Source organism: Vulpes lagopus, chromosome 24, assembly GCF_018345385.1.
Source record: "Vulpes lagopus strain Blue_001 chromosome 24, ASM1834538v1, whole genome shotgun sequence".
Classification (NCBI taxonomy): Eukaryota; Metazoa; Chordata; class Mammalia; order Carnivora; family Canidae; genus Vulpes; species Vulpes lagopus.
In genome coordinates, this window is record NC_054847.1 from 53,924,913 (window position 1) to 53,944,876 (window position 19,964).

At 40.7% G+C, this 19,964-nt stretch overlaps 1 protein-coding gene across 5 annotated transcripts in view; it reads right to left on the reverse strand.

Moving 5' to 3' along the window:
• Window positions 1–418: 418 nt before the first annotated feature.
• The window catches only part of FBXO15 (F-box protein 15), a 47,749-nt gene continuing 28,203 nt past the window's right edge, over window positions 419–19,964 (reverse strand). For 4 of the 5 annotated variants that reach the window (XM_041739871.1, XM_041739870.1, XM_041739869.1 and 1 more), the window contains 2 exons: window positions 7,864–7,988; window positions 419–785 (listed from right to left, as the gene is read on the reverse strand). In XM_041739871.1, coding sequence (XP_041595805.1) covers window positions 519–785; window positions 7,864–7,988 — 392 coding nt within the window. In that variant the 3' untranslated portion in view covers window positions 419–518. The remainder of the gene's footprint in view (window positions 786–7,863; window positions 7,989–19,964) is intronic. The other variant, XM_041739872.1, reaches the window with a different exon arrangement.

Genomic DNA, 19,964 nt, shown 5'->3' on the forward strand with positions numbered 1-19,964 from the left:
CTCATTTTAACAGATACCATGAAGTTCATATTTAAATACACTTTTGCATTTTGGGTTCTAGCCAATAAAGAAAAAAAAACCCTCTACCCATACAACACACGCACACACACACACACACACACACACACAGTGATCGCACACATGTGCACCTACATACACACGTGGGCACACACATACACATGCATGGAGTGATCACATACACATACACACATACACACAGTGATCCCATGATCACATGCTTAAGCAGAATTCCTTGTCTTTTAAATTCTAAGGGCAGAAGTATCTTTTTTCTTATTTTATATGAATTTTCATTGGGATTTGCTATTTCATGTTTTTAAAATTTAACTTAAATTCTCTGAACATAAACTTTAAAATGGCCCAGGGATCATAATTTCTAATGTGAAAGAAGAAAGCATCAAACAGATAACTGCTTTATTTCAATTTCCAACACCAAGAACAAAACCAGTTAGTTCAAAATAAACAAACAGCAGCAATATTTTGCCACCCCCAGGCAATACTTAGTATGCTGTCCCAAACCAGTGGTTTATTTTTGCTATCTTCAGGTAAAGGACCAGGCTCACGATGAAGTATTCTTCTGTCTCTTTGATCCACACCAGCTCCACGTGCACTTTGCCTTCCGAGTCCACATAGTCAACACAGTAAGTCTGTCCCAAGAAGTTAGGGCCATCAGAGGGCACAGAAGATCTCATGCAAACAGGGGAACTGAGACACCAAAAGGGTTTCCCATATTCGTCCAAAAGAGTTATGTCCATTATAGAACAACTCTACAAAATAAACATAAATATTCATAAGTGAAAGGACAAAAGGGCCAACTGGACCTGATTTACAAGTTTAAGTAATAGATGTATAAATGTATAAATTAAGCCTCGTCATGAAGGTTGAAGTGAAAGAGGAGGGAGGAGAGAAGAAAGAGCAGAATTACACAAGAAGGCAGGGTCCACACCAAGACTGTGAGAGCAAGAAGTTCTGAAAGTCTCAGGAATTGGGTGCTGGGGGGCAACGGGGTCATGAGGGTGGCAGGTTGGCTGCCCCTCCTCACCTCCACCTGTGCCAATAAATGCACGTCCGATACACAAAAGAGCAATAAAACGGGGTGGGGGGGCAGCGAGAACAGCATGGGAATGATGGTGATTGTTACATGCCAGTGAAGAGGTGCTAAGAGCCCTCAACTGTCGGTTGTAGTAACTCATAGGGCAGAGAGGGAAGAAGTACTGACACTGAGCAGAATCTGGTATCTGGAGGTGAGGGTGAGGGAGAAGGGGGTGCTAACCTCCTATTCCCTCCCCCACTGCTGCAGAAGAGCAGGCTCTGGGGAGAAGTACCAGCTGCATCTCAAGTGCCACGGGGACCTGAATCAGAGGGAGATGCTGATAGTGATTATTGTTAATGAGCTATAGCTTTAAATTTATTTTCTAATTGTGGGAAGACACATGCAACAAAACTTTGCCATTGTAACCATCTTTAAGCGTTACAGCTTAGGGCATTACGCACATTTACACTGCTGTGTGGCCATCAGCATCACCTACCCCCAGAGCTCTTTTCATCTTTCAAGACCAACACTCTGGAACCTATGAAACGATAACTGCCCCTCCTTGCATCTCCCCAGCCCCTGAGAACAACCATTCTCCTCAATGCCTCTGTAAACTGGTACCTTGTATGGTACCTCATACAAGTGGAATCCTACAGTATTTGACCTTTTGTGTCTGGCTTATTTCACTTAACATAATGCCCTCAAGGTTCACCCATGCTGTAGCATGTGCTAGAATCTCCTTCCAGGAGACAACATTCCATGGTATTTGGACACCAAGTTGTGGCTACCCATGCACCTGCCGGGGACACCTGGGTTTCTTCCATCTTTGGGCTACTGTGAATGCTGCTGCTATGAAATGAACATGAGTGTATCACATTAGCTATATTTTTTTAACATGTTCTATTTGTCAGATGCTAATCCAAGCATTTACATCTCCTACTTTATTTAATACTCAAGAATTAACTATATATCTCAAGAAATTATGAAGTAGTATCAAGGCTAAAATCTTGGCTCATTTTTTGCCATGACTTGTGCCCTGTGTTAGTGTTTTATTAATTGGAATTTAAAGCTTACTCTTAGATATCAGCATAAAATGAACCTATCAATATCAACCTAATTATAGATACAGGTATTATAGATACCTACATAGAGAAATATATAAAATATTATAGGTGTCAGCATAAACATTGCTTTCAGAGATCTATACACAATCAAATATGGCCAAGAGCACTAACCATTTGGACTAAATGAGTCCTGACTCCAAAAAATGTTTCTCATAGTGAAATTTAAGAAATACAAACATTCCAAAAGTCAAAAACAAACAAATAACCTGAGATGGTCTAGTAAATGAGTGATGTGAAGTGGTTCCCACCTCTGGAGGAGACCTGAGTGAAGACACGGCGAACACGAAACATCCTCAGCCCTGACAGTGGAAAGAGCAGACCACATGAGGTGGGGGCCACCCAGCAGGGCAGCCTGAGGAGCCCAACACTAGACCTTGCTTCCAATGCCTCTCCAGGTCCTGGAACAGTACACATCAGCCCAATGAGAGCCCATTCCACCACACCCTCTGTTTCTAGCAGAGCAGGGACCACAGTTCACAGACCACGGAGGAGGGCTCATGGGGGCTGAGAACAGAGGGACCAAAGCCATTCCCGGGGGTTCAAATGTGTCTCTGTGCTCAGGCAGCAGGAGTCCTTTGGGAATAAATAGCTACCTTTATGGCCATTTGATGAAGGAAGCTCCGTGGCTTCCATGTCATGCCCAAGATAATACATCCAGTCAGCAGTCCTGTGGACCCACGCCTTTCTTTACCCCAGGGCTCTTCATTATCTTAACTACTGGTTTAGCAGTCTCTTGGTTTTGTTACTTTAAACCTCATCAAAATCCAGCAGCACAGACACAGTGGCTAGAACCATGAGCAAGGAGGAGACCATGGAGGAGAAGGTGACACCCTGGGCTGCCCCAACATTCCAGAGGGAGGTGGAGAAGGAAATTCAGGAGGAGCAGTCAAGAGGTTTAAGAACTCTTCCACAAGGATGCCACTCACAAGCCCTGCGCTCCTCAGCAAATGGCTTACTCTGGCTGCATTCAGCCCCTCAGCTGCCAGACAGAGTTGTGTCTGCACAAGGCAGCTCCTTCTCCATTTGGTCCCTTCTCCATAAGAAATCACTTCCATCCTGGGGGCCGGGGCAAGGAGAGAGGAGAGGTATTTTAGACACCCCCCAACCTTCCCCCACTCACCTTCTGCCTTTTTCCTCAAGAGAAATATGTTTCCAACTACCCTTCCCTAAATCAATCTCTTTCAGCACAAAGTTCTAGAAACATGCACACCTATGCAGTAGGCAGAACTCACCTTCCCTAAGGGAGTAAGTCTGTTCTTCTTACCTACCCCTCACTGACCAATGAACTCTGCAGAGTCCAAGGGCAAGGAGTGGGGCGTTGGGCTCCTCCCAAGGTGCTTACTCCTGGAATCACCCAGGTCACTGCAGCACCACCAGCAAACCTGCTAGGGCATCTTTCCTGGGGGGAGGGAGGGCACAGCCACCACTGCACACTGAACTGTGACACACCCATCAGCAGACTTCACTTGCATAAAGCACAACCACAGTTTTACTAAAATATCTAGCTTGGATTACAACCGATACCAAGCTCCACATAGATTTAGAAGTAATGTTAAAATAACACAAAAAAATGCCAAAGAAGGCATGAAAGGACCAAGCACTAGGAACAGGTATAAGAAAAGCCTTACCAAAGGAAACTCCACCAACCAGCACTTCTGATAGGAATGGAGAGAAGGCAGAGCAGGAGAGTGTTTCATTTTGAATTACACTGAATTCTACTGAAGACTGCAGCAGGGCGACTACCCTGGCTACTCAAAACGAGTTTATAAAACAGCATGGCAACCAGTTATAGAGCAGCTGGCCTGCGTGGACTCATAGCCAACAGCAGCCACTGCAGGCATCTCTAAAATGTATTCGAGATCATAATCTGACTTTTAAAAAGTAAAAAAAAATACTGATCAGTTTTTAACGTGATTTTTTAAAAATGCTTAAGGTTGAGTAATCCCCCGTATAAAACGATGAGTTGCTGACGCTGGACTCTAGGCATCAGGCTACAGATAGATACATATGATTTGAATGGCCTCAGTGGCAGCAAGCGTTAGCTTGACAGCCCTCACACTCCTCTGATGGAAAGAAATCCTCTGGCGACAATACACCAGGAGGACCTCAGCTCCCGACCGGTGAGACCACACACCACATCAAATACCACAGTGCAACAGCAGCTCCTCCATCTGTCATTATCATGATCATTCATAGCGCTTCTTTGCTTTCTGGCCTGGACCCAGAATCACTGATGTGGGTGACACTTTCAAACCGACCTGTCCCTGATGGTGTGAACAACAGTGTCAGGAGGCTCCATCCGGGACACTACTTATACAATCTCCACAACAAACAGGAGATTTAGCTTTTTGGCTTTTAATAGTTATGTATATATAAGAAACTTTTTCTTACCATTTACCCTCATTTATGAAATATTGTTAACTCTAGAGCAATTTCTTAACAAATGTTTTAGAGTTTCACTATAGTTACACTGATCAGATGCTTGAGGGAAATTCCTGATCTGTGCAGCAAACAGAAGGGACAGGACATCACTTACCTCCACTTTTTTTCTTGAAAAACTCTGAGGACATCTCAGTCTTAACTACCAAACCCCAAATCATGAACCGCAGGCCCACAGGGGAGGGTCAGCTGTGCAGCCCCGCTCCACCTCCTCCCAAAGCCCAGCTGGGAGAGGGAACTGCAGGGAAAAAGTGTGTGGGGACAGGCAGTTCATGCCTGACTTCAAGGACCCACAGCCCCATTTGCAGATCAAGCTACTCTGTAGGAAACCTGCACACGAGTCACGTTGGTCAAGCGACCTATAGAATCACTGCCTGGAGCTCATTCTGAAGCTGCACCTTCAGCTTCTGGTTGCTGTAAAAAATCTGTCCCTGTATTTGCAGCAAAAATGCTATTTAGGATGGTCTGTTACACAGCTTAGTCTATCTGACATAAAGTCCCACCAGAGGCTGTGTGTGAGAGCTGGGATAAAGCTTTGTTTCTTTGTAGAATTACTACACTTCCCTCCCCCTGCTCTCATCCTGCTCCAAATAACAAAAAAACACAGAACAAATGACATCATTTTTATAATCACATGGACACATTAAGTCTTTCATATCTGTATTCTACCTTTCTTGGACCTCAAGGTCTACTCTGGCTTTAACATTTTATTTTAGTGCATATTTTTATAAGACCCATTGAAAAACACAAGTCTGTGCTCTTAAAGATGTGAAACAATATTCTTATGTATATGATAAAAATAATCTGTACCAAAATTATTTGTTTACAAATAAATAGAATCAATAAAGCAGTTCATTGTATCAAATAGCAAATGGCTCAAGAGATAATACTTAATGATAATTAACTGATTTTAACAGTCAATGATAACACTGCTCTCAGTCTCAATCATCATTGGTAACTATTCTCACAAGGTGTCTATACTTGTATGGCGGAATAAAGTTACTCAAGATAGATCCCACGGGCTCACCAGGAATATGTAAATCCTGATGGAGAACAAAATAAAGATGGAGAACAAGAACCCCAGCATCCATGGGCACAAGATCCCAGAAGAAAACAGAACTGTTTCAAGGACTCTCACCCTCCTCCACCTCTTCTTCCCTCTGTCCATGCCAACTCCCAAACACTAAATAAACCCTCCCATCCATAATTTTTGGTGAGGTACAAACTGATATAACTGTTCAAGGAAGGGTTTCAAGGAAATATCTGTATCCTGGTATAAGAGCAATTAAGATGTTGAGTAACTGCTACTTGTTTGATCCAACCTAGAGCTCTACTTCTTCTCCACAACACAGACAGAGGGGCTTCATGGGAGGGCAGAGGCGCAGAAATGCTGCTGCATGCTACCCACTGCTCCTGCTCCCCCACACTCAACAAAAAACACGAGGTACTCAACAAGTACCTGTTGAATGAATCAATCAGCTGTCAACAGCTAAGAGAATATGCACATATCTTTAGACATGAGAACAGTAAAACTAGGACTCTAAAAGCAGTGTCAGAAATATACACTGACAACCCAGGGCAATTTACACATTTAATGCAATCCCTATCAAAATACCATGGACTTTCTTCAGAGAGTTAGAACAAACTATTTTAAGATTTGTGTGGAATCAGAAAAGACCCCGAATAGCCAGGGGAATTTTAAAAAAGAAAACCATAGCTGGGGGCATCACAATGCCAGATTTCAGGTTGTACTACACAGCTGTGGTCATCAACACAGTGTGGTACTGGCACAAAAACAGACACATAGATCAATGGAACAGAATAGAGAATCCAGAAGTGGACCCTCAACTTTATGGTCAACTAATATTCTATAAAGGAGGAAAGACTATCCACTGGAAGAAAGACAGTCTCTTCAATAAATGGTGTTGGGAAAATTGGACATCCACATGCAGAAGAATGAAACTGGACCACTCTCTTTCACCATACACAAAGATAAACTCAAAACGGATGAAAGATCTAAATGTGAGACAAGATTCCATCAAAATCCTAGAGGAGAACACAGGCAACACCCTTTTTGAACTCAGCCACAGTAACTTCTTGCAAGATACATCCACGAAGGCAAAAGAAACAAAAGCAAAAATGAACTATTGGGACTTCATCAAGATAAGAAGCTTTTGCACAGCAAAGAATACAGTCAACAAAACTAAAAGGCAACCTACAGAATGGGAGAAGATATTTGCAAATGACGTATCAGATAAAGGGCTAGTTTCCAAGATCTATAAAGAACTTATTAAACTCAACACCAAAGAAACAGACAATCAAATCATGAAATGGGCAAAAGAAAAGAACAGAAATTTCACAGAGGAAGACATAGACATGGCCAACACACACATGAGAAAATGCTCTGCATCACTTGCCATCAGGGAAATACAAATCAAAACCACAATGAGATCCCACCTCACACCAGTGAGAATGGGGAAAATTAACAAGGCAGGAAACCACAAATGTTGGAGAGGATGTGGAGAAAAGGGAACCCTCTTACACTGTTGGTGGGAATGTGAAATGGTGCAGCCACTCTGGAAAACTGTGTGGAGGTTCCCCAAAGAGTTAAAAATAGACCTGCCCTACGACCCAGCAATTGCACTGCTGGGGATTTACCCCAAAGATTCAGATGCAATGAAACACCGGGACACCTGCACCCCAATGTTTCTAGCAGCAATGTCCACAATAGCCAAACTGTGGAAGGAGCCTCGGTGTCCATCGAAAGATGAATGGATAAAGAGATGTGGCCTATGTATACAACGGAATATTACTCAGCCATTAGAAATGACAAATACCCACCATTTGCTTCAACATGGATGGAACTGGAGGGTATTATGCTGAATGAAATAAGTCAATCGGAGAAGGACAGACATTGTATGGTCTCATTCATTTGGGGAATATAGATAATAGTGAAAGGGAATAGAAGGGAAGGGAGAAGAAATGGGTAGGAAATATCAGAAAGGGAGACAGAACATGAAGACTCCTAACTCTGGGAAACGAACTAGGGGTGGTGAAGGGGAGGAGGGTAGGGGGTGGGGGTGAATGGGTGATGGGCACTGAGGGGGGCACTTGACAGGATGAGCACTGGGTGTTATTCTGTATGTTGGCAAATTGAACACCAATAAAAAATAAATTTATTATTAAAGAAAAAAGAAATATACATTGACATAAATCAGGTTCCATTAAGAAAATAAAACAACAAATTACCTTTATGCAGCCACTGAAAAGATCAGTTCTCCAAGAAAGGCCAACTTTTCCAATAAGAGGTAGGTGTTCTGTGTTATTTTTAAAACGTACAACAACAAGCTTCACATATCCATTTTCAATGGATCCTGAAAAGATTTAAGATTTTTAAAATTATGATCCTGAAAAGATTTTAAGATTTTTAAAATTACGATATGCGAATGCAGGACAAGTCAAGAGTCCTTAGGCTTGCTGCTTCCTAGAGAATGCCTCATATGGCCAAGTCCTGGATGCCGGCATCTGGCTTGAGGCTGGTAGCATAGCTGTTCTCCAGAGACAGAGAAACAAATGCATATGCTGGAAACATGATCTCAAAAGTGAGTGGGGGGAGATGCCTGGGGTGAACCTGGAGGTTACATGTCACTGATGGAGGCCAATGTTGCTAAGGAGGCTGAAGTTCTTCTGATTTGATTAAGCTAACAGCAATCATGGTACGGAGCCTCTAAGAGAGCAGATGCCAGAGTGGCCCAGACATTAAACAGAAGGGAACAAGGAGGGCAATGTTCATAGGAATGAGGAGTTTGAGAGCAGGGGAGTATGGAAGAGACAAGAAGCCCTGCACACACATCTTTCACATGCTTACTAGTAGGCAGAAATCCATGCCCAACAGCATGAGACCAGAGGCCTCGCCCCTCCTCTGATTAGCTAACCGTGGACTAAGGGCAACATAGCCATTGGCAAGGGCTCATCCCAACCCAGGCACACAAATCCACTTTCCAAGGCCCTTATGCATGGAGAGCCTATGCATGCACTGCCGAGCTTCCTGTGATGATGAGCTTCACACATTTACCCTGAAACATGACCACCATGCAGGACAACATAAGAGCTCCTCCATTTGGATGTAAGCTCTCTTCAGAGAGAGACACCTCAACAAAGGTAAGAGGTGAGTCACGCAGGGGAAAGAAGAAGGGGACAGAAAAAGGTTCCTTGACCTTAGGTGAGTTATTTCAAGGGACAAAGTAGAGCCAAAGCCCTACCCTAAGAATTCTACACAGTGTCATCTGAAGCACAGTCTCAGGCCACTTTGCCAGCAGCCTCTTCGGGGACACAGTAATGAGCCCCTTGGAGCTTTCCAGCCCCACAGGAGGGCACTGTGAGGCCTTCAGTACCAAGGACAGGGACAGCCCACAGGTCCCCTCCCGCTGAGTAATTAGCAACAACAGTGCAGCTTCTCTCCTCCTCTCCCCTGCTGCAGGAATGAATGCCAAAAGACACTGACCCTTCCCAGGCAACAGCTCCACTGTCACCTCTGCAGGGCTCAATGGAAGCACGGAGGAAATGTGTGAAAAGCCAAGCCTCAGAGGAGACACAGTAATGACATTCTGAATGGACCAGATGTGGCTCTGCTCTGCTCTATATTACTGCACAGCCATGTGCAAAATCAAGAGAGACCTCCAACCGGCTGGCATGTGTGCTGGCAGCCAGACGATGCCATACAAAAACCACGAGTTCATTTTCCATGTGGCTTGTCCTCAGGACACCGCAGAAAATGGACCCCAAAGTACAACAGCCAATAACATCTCAATGGCAATTGTCTAAGCTAATAAACATGAAATCTCTGTGGAAGCAAAAAGACTATTGTTATTTTATTACCAAATGTTCTCCCACTTTAAGAACAACTTTAACATTTGCAGTATCTTGAAAGGTCCGAACTCCTTCTGCTTGTATCTCTAAAAGAAAAAGGCTATTTAAGCTTACCCTACATTTAAACAATCTGCACATATGTTCTATGTTAAATATATTAAATAGGCAATATTCTTGATTACTTACTGTACACCAACCATTGTGTTAAGCACTTTATAGTAGCTTAAAAGACTAGAATATCTTAAAATCCTACTATAAATTAGGTATTATAGTTTTCTGAATTCACAGATGAGAGAAATATACAGAGAGATTAAGAGTGCCTCGCCCAAGGTCATGCCACTGGTAAGTGACAGAGACATGATTTAAACAGTATGTGTCTATTATAATAGATTAACATAATATAGAATTATATAATAAATTAAAACATACACAAAAGGAGGAAACATAATTACTTATTTGCTTAAATACTAAAAATTTATAATACTTAATAAACATATATTATATAGTATGTAATATTTTAAATTCTCATAAAGTTCTGCTTTCATTATTACTGCCAATAGAGAAAAATCTATAAATCAGCAGACAATATATGCTGGAGAATCATTTATGGTTCCCCCAAATTTGTGTCAATTCCTCCATTGTGAGTCTCATGCTTACTCACCTCCCCTCCTCAACCTTCCTAGAACTAAGTCATAAGTGGCCTGGGTTCCTTCACTTGAGCTAATATACCCCTACTGAGTTCCTCCATTGCTTCAACCAGTCAGAATAAATTCTGGTAACTCCAGCTCTAACCTACAAAGCATAAGGCCATCCCCAAAATGCAGAGAAATTAAATTCAAGGCTCACTGCCCTTGGCTTCCAGTGACATTCACTTACAAGCATGGCTTTTAGTCATGATAGGCTTCATTCCAAACCCTGCCCAGCCATTTACTAGCTGTGTAACCACATTCAAGCTCTAAGCTAAGTGAAATAAGGACACGAATAGAAAGTATTTTATAAGGCTTTGTGAAGATTAATGGAACTAATAATATATATTAACATTACAGTATAGATTAATATATCTCCCAGGCTAAATATGCTAAGCACCTTACATGCATTACGTCAACATTATTCCTCTATCTAAAGAGCCAAGCCTACTGCCAAGCAGAAGGTGGATATGTACCATGTACATGGATTACAAGACTCAATAATTATAAATGCATCTATTTACCCAAATGATCTACAGATTTAATGTAATCGTAATCATAAACCCAGCAGGAATTTAATAATTTATAAAGAATCAATATAGAAAAATAAGTAAATAATAAAATTTGACAATCTGATTCTAAAATTCAAATGGAAAAAAAAAATAAATAAAAAATAAAATAAAATTCAAATGGAAATAGGACCTAAAAGAGTCATACAATCCTAAGAAGAAGAAAAAAAGTTGACTTCAAGACTTACCGTAGAGGTACAGCAATCAAGACAGCGTGTTATCACTCTAAGACATACAGATAGATCAACAGAACAGAATAGATGGATCTAAATACCTACCAACACTTTTACAAACAATTGACTTTTGACAACGACATCAAAATAATTCAATGAGAAACAATGTCTTTTCACAAAAAAAAAACCTTACTATCCATATGGAAAAACAGAATGAACCTCAGCCCTTACCTTACACTTAACACAAAAATTAATTAGGGATGGATCATAGACCTAAATGTAAGGGTTAAAACCATAATACAATCAGAAGAAAGAACATCTCTATAACTTGGAATAGGAAAAGTTTTTAAACCCCCCAAAAAAAGTACGAAATAAAAAAAAACTAATAAATTAGATTTGATCAAAATGAGCAACTCCTAATCATGAAAAGATACTATTAAGCGGCAAGAATATACAATGGGGAAAGGATGATCTCTTCAATGAATAGTGTTGGGAACATGGGACAAGCCACACAGAAAGAAAAAAAAAAGAAATTGGCCCACTATCTTACACCATACACAAAAATTAACTCGAAATGGATTAAGACTTGAATGTAAGACCAGAAGCCATAAAAATCCTAAGGGAAAAAAAAAAAAAAACATAAACTCCTTGACTTAGGTCTTGGCGATACCTTTTTGGACCCGTCTCCAAAAGCAAAGTCAACAAAAGCAAAAGTAAATAAATGGGACTATGTCAAACTAAAAAGTTTCTGCACAGCAAAGGAAACCATCAACAAAGTGAAAAGATAACCTACTGAATGCGAGAAAATATCTGCAAATAATATAGTCAATAAGGGATTGATATATAAAATATATAAAGAATCCATAAAACTCAATATCAAAAGAAAATCCAATTAAAAAGGGACAGAGAATCTAAATAGACCTCTTCCCAAAGAAGGCATAGAGATGGCCAACAGACACATGAAAAGATGCTTAACATAAATCATCATAAGAGAATGTAAATCAAAACCAACTGAGATATCTCCTCACTCCTGTCAGAATGGCTATTATTGAAAAGCAAAATAGGAAATAACAAGTATTAGTGAGGATGTGGAGAAAAGGGAGCCCTCACTGTCGGTGGTAATTAACTGCACTAATTTATACTTTCCACTATGGAAAATAGTATAGATGTTCCTCAAAAATCCTTTTTAAAAACTACTACATGATCCAGCAATTCCACTTCTGGGTATTTGTCCAAAGGAAATATAATCACTATGTCAAAAAAAAAACCTCTGCATCTTCATGTTCACTGCCGTACTATTTACAATAGGGCATGGAAACAACCCAAGTGTCCATCAATGGATGAATGGAAAAATATGTAATACACATGTAAAAAATCATATCAAAAAATATGTAACACACATACAAACACACTAAAGGAATATTATTCAGCTACAAAAAAGGAAATCCTTCATTTGCAACAACATGGATAGACCTAAAGGACATTATGTTAAGTGAGCTAATCCAGACACAGAAAGTAATATAATGTTATACATCAATTATACTTCAATAAAAAAATGTTTTAAAAATACCATTAAGGAAATTAATAAGCCAGCCACAGATTGGGATGAGATATTTTGTAGAACATTTATCTATCAAAGGACTAGTATTCAGAATACATAAAGAATTCCTATAATTCAGGAACAGATAAGTCATTATTTTTAAAAGTTGAAAAGATTAGTAGACACTTCAAAAAGAAGATTTGAAAATGGCCAAGAGGCACATGAAAAGGCGCTCACCACTACTGGCCATTAGGGAGATGCAAATCAAAGCCTTGATGATCGATCCTACTCCCACACGACAGAACAACTAAAATTTAAAAGACTAATAACATCAAACGTCGACTGGGATATAAAGCAACCAGAACACTCATACAACACTGGTGGGAGTAGAAAATGTACAAACAATCTAAAAAAATATTTTGGCCATTTCTTATACATAGAATTTTCTTATACATAAAAAATGATAATTTTTAATACATAAACCTCCTACAAAACCAACAATTCCAGTACTAGGTATTTTGGCAAGAGAAATAAAAAAACTTATGTCCACAAAAAAAAGATTTTCACAAGAGTTCTGTAATAGCCTTATTCATAAGTGCCCCAAACAGGAAACAACACAAATTCCCTGTCCATCAATAGGAAAACAGGTAAGCAAATTGTGGCATATTCATTCAGTGAAATAGTACTCATCAATAAATAGGAATGACTAGCAATACTTGCAACAGTATAAATGAAACTCAAGGCATTTCGCTGAAAGAATCTGGACACAAAAGAGTACATCCTGTATGATCCCACTGATATAAAGTTGTAGAACAAGCAAAACTAATCTATGGTGAAAAAAATCAGAAAATTATATGTGGGAGTTCTTGTATTATTTTTGTAATTTCTCTACATTGGAAATTCCATCAAAATAAGATGTTACTAAAAAAGTAACATTCAATAGACGTTAGCTGTTAGCAGCTATATCAACCTTCCTCTGAAGACCCCCTTCTGCTTATTACAACTAGCTGCTCTTTTCCTATCCAACCCATAACCCTGGAAATGCGCAAATCTGTGTCCTCAGATCGTCTTCCTTTTCCCTGAGGGAATACAGTCCCTCAAATCTTCAACATTCACCTCTATGGCTAATAGCACCTTCCAGCCTACGCTAATCTCTTCCTTTTCTAACCCTTGCTAACATTCATGTTCTAACACCTGAACATTTAATTATACTGGATTGTTTCTGCATATTCAAGGTTTCCTAAAATAATCTACAGTCTTTAAGAAAAAAGGTCATGTCTTCTACGGCATGATTAATGGCACTACTAATAACATTCCTCATTTCTTAGCTATGATTAGAATTCATTTTTTTTTTGCCCCATAAATAGAACCCAGAAAAGGCAGGAAGTAAAAGAAGGTTCAGAGAGAGGACTACTGACTGGGTTGACTGAATGATTTTCCCAAGGCAGACAGGAAAGGGGCTTACATCACAGTAGTGCTGTCTGAGGCAGGAAAGGCAACAGGAGCCCACTGCACACATCACCCTGAGGAGCAGGCACTAAGTAAGGTGGGGCCCAAAAGCACCACCTGAGAGACTGCCGGAGGAACAAGAACACGTGAACACAGTGACACACCAGTGACACAGACATGTGGATGGGACATCAGTACACAATTCTCAGGTGAGAGTATTTAAGAAGAAAGAAGACCCTACAAACTCAAAAATATTTGCCGCCAAGTATTAACAGTTTAAAGTTGCAGAGACACCAACACTATAAAGGAATAACTGAGAACAAGACAGAAAAGTCATCAGACTCTAATGATCAAATTGAATAGGCTCTCAGACAAGAAAACCTGGAGTACTTCCCCCTCTTTCCTTGTTCAGCATCTTATATTAGATAAGGTAAACACAGAGCTTCTCTCTTTTTCTCAGTTGATTATTTTCAGATACTTCCATTGCTTTCCAAACCCCTGATACACATGAAATTTAAGTAGCTAAGAATAGACACAGATCATGGACTATGAAAAGAGAGGTCATCTCTGAATGTGAGGAGGATCAGAACTTTCTCCCTGGTTTCACTCGTTGTACTGGCAGCATGAGTGAAATGAACTGGAGCTGTGTTGGAAGGATACTGGAAAAGGAGAACTTTCAAATCTGTAGGACAACATCTCTCCCAAATCCTGAATTGATGAGTGTGGCAACATCAGTAAAATCCCCTAAGTCTTTGAGCCACAGACCCTCCACTTCTCTCAACCAGCAAGAACCCTAACAGGCTACATTTGCTGCTGGTACTGTTCCTGGTACTGCTGACAATAAACTTGATTTTCAACAGGATAAAGTATGTACCTAGACTCTTAAAAAGCTCAGTGCTCATTAATTCAATAGTGTTTCAAAATGCTTTTCCTATGATGTAAAAATTCAGATGTATTTTTCACAAGACCCGATTTTATCTTCCATGCCACGGGGGCAATTTCCTAACAGTCCAGTCAATCTGAGTATGCATCATTTTTTCCAGACTAGTCTTTCCAGAGATGTTTATGGGGAAGGTATATGGATATTTGTTTTGGACTCTTCAACACCTGTTCTGTTTCTCTCACAAAGCATGTTCTGATATTCCTCTGAGACACATACCCACGTCAGTCCCCATACTTTAGATGATAGCAGCCAGGCTCAGATATGGAGCATCCCATCCTCCTGACACATGACTAAGGCAGGATGAGTTCTGAGCCAACAAGAGCCAAGGAGATGCAATGAGACTTGGGGAGGGGGTGTTTAAGGGAGGATCTTAGACTTGGACATGAGATCTAGGGCTAGCCAGAGCTGCCTTCAAAGGAGGAAGTATAACTCAGAATACAGTGAAGCAGTTAGAATCAGAATGGGAGAGACGAAGAGGGACAGGGTGTCCAGACATATCCAGCCCCACTGACAGGCAACAAGCCCTTGCGTCAAACTGTTTGAAATAAAACCTCCCCCTGGATTTTTCTACACGAATCCTTTTTGCTAAGCCAGTTTTAGGTTAGGTTTTCCGTAGCTTTCAACCAATATTTTCTGATCTGTATGGAAGTGTTTTTTCCTTTTAAAATAATTTTTGAATCAAAAAAACACGAATTGAAAAAAAGATGATGGGAAAACAGATTTGAGATGATGCTAAGAGACAAATGGCTAAATACAGGTTCCAGAGGAGGTAGGAGCAGATATATTAAGGAATAGAAATTAGGATATACTCTTTGGAAAGAAGTGGGACATTTTTTTCCCTAAAGAAAAAAAACAAAACAAGAATACAAAGAGACTGTAATATAGTGACAATGTGATGGCAGATGAGAGAGGATGATCAGGAAGCAGAGGGGTGACAGTTTTTCTTAGCACAGCAGGTAGTGAGCCCAAGCACAATGAACAGAGCAGGAAGATGACTGTGATCATATCCAAACAGCCCTCACATGAAATACAAAGGGAACGTAAAGAGGGCTAATTAAAAGACTTCTGAGTAGCAACCAGGGGTGAGTCAACACTGGACAGCACCAACAGACACATACTTGTGATTTTCCCCCAAGGACCCAAGGGAGCATTCGAGTCAGGGAAGCAACATCAAGGTTAGTGGTGTTTTAGTTACCGACGCAGGGAAACCACAGGGCCACAAGGAAAGGTAGCCCAGGCCCCGAAAATGATGCCAGAAAGGTAACAAAGAAGAAGAAATAAGAAGAAACCCAAAGAGGTGTGTTGAAGGCACAGGAACCACAGATGGTAACATGCTGGTGACCCCAGAGGCGGCCCTAAGTTCAATATCCTGACAAGCTCAGGTTCTAACCACTAACTCCACCCTGGGGGAAAAAAATGAGAAAACCCATTTCTTACATTTCTTATTAGATGTAACTGCCTCCAGCTGCTTGTTTTAAGATTCTATTTTCACAATTGCCTTAATAAAAATCTATGAAAAAAGCTAAATGTATTATTTAAACAATATCCTTGAAAGTGAAAATATAAACAAAGACTTCATACCCTTCCTTTTAAATGATATTTAAAATGCAAATCACCAGAAAGACAAAAATAAATCTCTGAGGTCAAAAGTCACACAGAAGCCAGAGTCCAGACCAGCAGATGAAGAGAAGCTGCAGGGAGGCCTCGGGAGCCTGAGGCAGCTCCTCACACAAGCTGTGTCTCTGCAGGGCCCACTTCAGGGGCGCAGCCTGGGCTCTGTTGTTGCCATTTTGAAATCCTTGCATTTTTAACAAGGAACCCTACAGTTTCATTTTGCACATCTGTACCACGTCCCACAATCACGTGGCCTTGTTTCCAGGTGGAGTACTGTTGAAGTACACTCTTGAAGAGCTCTGGCATTAAAAGGTATGGAGATCTGGGTTCTCCTGCTCTGCGAACAGTAATCTATAATGCTGATTTTTCATAATGGGTCACCAGACGGACAGAATAGGAAAAACGTACTAACAACCACTGGAAGATGCTGTGAGGAGTTATCTGTTCTAATTTTCATAGGTAATCACCACTCAGGACTGTACTATTTCTAATGTCTTCCTGTTATGATAAATGCTGAGAGAGAATAATCGACCTAGAAACACAGAAAGCAATTAGTATCAACAGAGGAAACAAGTCATTTATTTTTGGAATCACAACTATAAAAATGAGATAACATGCTACCTATGAAAAATATTCGAAACAAACTATTAAAACTTTAAAAGTAGAATTTCTTTAAACAGAGGTCATCTGGGCTTATCAGGTTCTACTGCTGAATAGCTGAAACCCCACTTTTCTGGAGGGAAAAGAAGTTTCTGAAACCCATACCTTCTTCTTCTCCCCTCAACACTTCCTATTGTGTCTTACAGAGTTAAGTACAGCACATGTATTATTTAATCAGTATTTTAATGAAGAGCATACTGCAGAAACTCTGTAGGATATAGCCTGAATCTAACAGATCACAGAAACATAATCTCAAGGAATTCACTCACAACGGCACCACAAAAATGGAGTATCAGTGACTGGCAGGTCCACACAGAGAACACTACTCCCGAGAGCAGTGACAGAGACTTAAAGGAGAGAGAGCATCTGAAACTCTAAATAGAAAAGAGATCAATGCCTTCCAAATTAACATACACATTTAATGCAAATCTGATCAAAATCCAAATGAGAGGGACACCTGGGTGGTTCAGCAGCACAGCATCTGCCTTCGGCTTGGTGTGATTCCAGGGCCCGGGATCAAGTCCCACATCAGGCTCCCCACAGAAAGCCTACTTCTCCCTCTGCCTATGTCTCTGCCTCTCTGTCTCTCTCCTGAATAAATAAATAAAATCTTTAAAAAAATCCAAACGAGGTATTTTAAAATCTGGCTGAGTGATTATTAAATACACCTAAAAGAATAACTAGATTAAAATAACAGAGAAAACTTAGGGAAAAATTCATTAGTAAGAAATTTTATATTGGGGGAGGGACACATAATTTGATAACAAAATAAGAGAGCACTGAGCTGGCTCAGTCAGAGGAGCATGTGACTCTTCATCTTGGGGTTGTGAGTTCAAGCCCCACACTGGTATACAGATAAATAAACAAAGTTAAAAATATATACAAGTAAAGCTTGAAATATCTTCTCGCCTGGTACGGAAACAAAAGGGGCATCGATTCTCAACAGAAAGAGTCCTAAGAGGGAAGGGTTTGGGAATCCATAGGCTTTGTACGTTTTATGTTTACATATAACTGAAAACCTCAAAGCAATTCAGAAACAATATACACTAAATTAAACAGCAAAATACAAAATGGAGAAAATATTTTCAATGAATACAACTCCTAGAAGTTGTAGAAACAACAGGACCAACAAAACAAGCACATGGAAATTCAATTAAAGGAGAAATATAAAAACAAGCCTCACGGGCAGCAGTACAGGCCAAGCCTCCTGGAGGTGCCTCTATTACCACCCTGGCCCTCAGACACCTTGGAAGGCAGGCTTTGACGTGGCCACACTTTGCAAGCAAGGACATTGACAGTGTCCACAGCCACGTGCCGGTGAGGGACGGCAGCGAGGTGGGTCCTGTGACAATGCCCCCACACACAGACTACCCACCACCCACCTCTGCTGTATTCAAATTAATATTCAAAGACATGCAGATGTGAAACAATCATATGTCACTTTCACCTTTCAAATCATCAAACATTTTACAAAATAACACTCATCACAATAGCACTGCAATCATGAAAAACTGAGACCGATGCCTATTAGGATGAGTGGGTCAATAGATCATGATAAAAACCAAACAATGGGAGGCCATATAACTTTTTTTTTCAAGATCAAATTTGCTAAAACAATTCAGTGACATGGGAAATGCCCACCATGTAATAGTAAAGGGAAAAACCAGAGTGTGGCACTGTTCACAAAATGTGGTCCACGGATAGAAATATAGCTGTATATCTGAAAATGGATCAAAATATAAACAAAGGTTGTCCTTGGTAGTTTTTATTTGCTTCTTTATAAACTTCTATATATTCAGAATTTTCAAATTCTATAATAAAAAGACATTAGGTTTTAAATGCATTTTTATAACAACTCAAAAAGTCAAAGGACAGAAGAGCACATGTTAAAAATCCTTTCCCTTTGCTTCTATCACTTTCCCTTCCAATCCTGCTAAAAAGGTTACAGTCTGCTGTCCTAGGCAAAACCCCCTTCATTCAGCTTCTGAAAGTTGGTAATAATTAGCTTGATACAAAGATCAAAAAATACATGTTGCCTCATACTTTGCATTGCTGATCATGCCTTTTTTCAAGCTCTATTTACACTTCAAAACTGCAGCTGCACTATCTCCTGCATGCTCCTTCCAGGTTGTGCCACACTCTCACAGAAGCGCTCACAGACCATGGAATGGAGCAGTCAGCACCGCAGCCCCAGAACAGTCTACTCTCAGGGAGGCCTACTGGTCTAGCTAGCCTGGCACCTGGATTCCAGATGTGTTCCCACCTCATGTTTCCTAACCCACACAAGTGGCTCACTGCATCAAACAGCTTGTATCAACCACGTGATTTATGCTCAACATCCTTCCCTCTGGGGGTCTGGGAGGCTGGCAGTGCCAAACAGAGGGTGCCTACGTGACAAGTCACCACTAAGAAATCTGGGCATTGAGTCTTTACACGAACTTAGGCAGACAGACTTTCACGTGTTTTCACAATTCATTCTGGGAGAAAATATGCTCATCCCAGGTGACTGCCCTGCAGAAGGCTTTCCTCTGTCCCTCCCCACATACCTTTTCCCTTTTACCGATTTCATTCTGCAGTCTTTCACTGTAATAAGTCGTAGCCACTAATACTATTATATCCTAAGTCCTGCGAGCTCCTCCCAGTGAGTCACAGAACCTGGGGTTGGTTCCGGGACCCAATGCCAGCAGCGCATCCACATTTCCCAAAGAACAGGACACAGATAAACACACAGCAGGCACTTCTACAAGCTTAACTCACAGTTTCATTCACAAACCCCTCTTTTGGTATTTGCCTCATTGTTTATCTTTCCCACCCCTTGCCTCTCATAAATCCATGTCAGGTGACAAA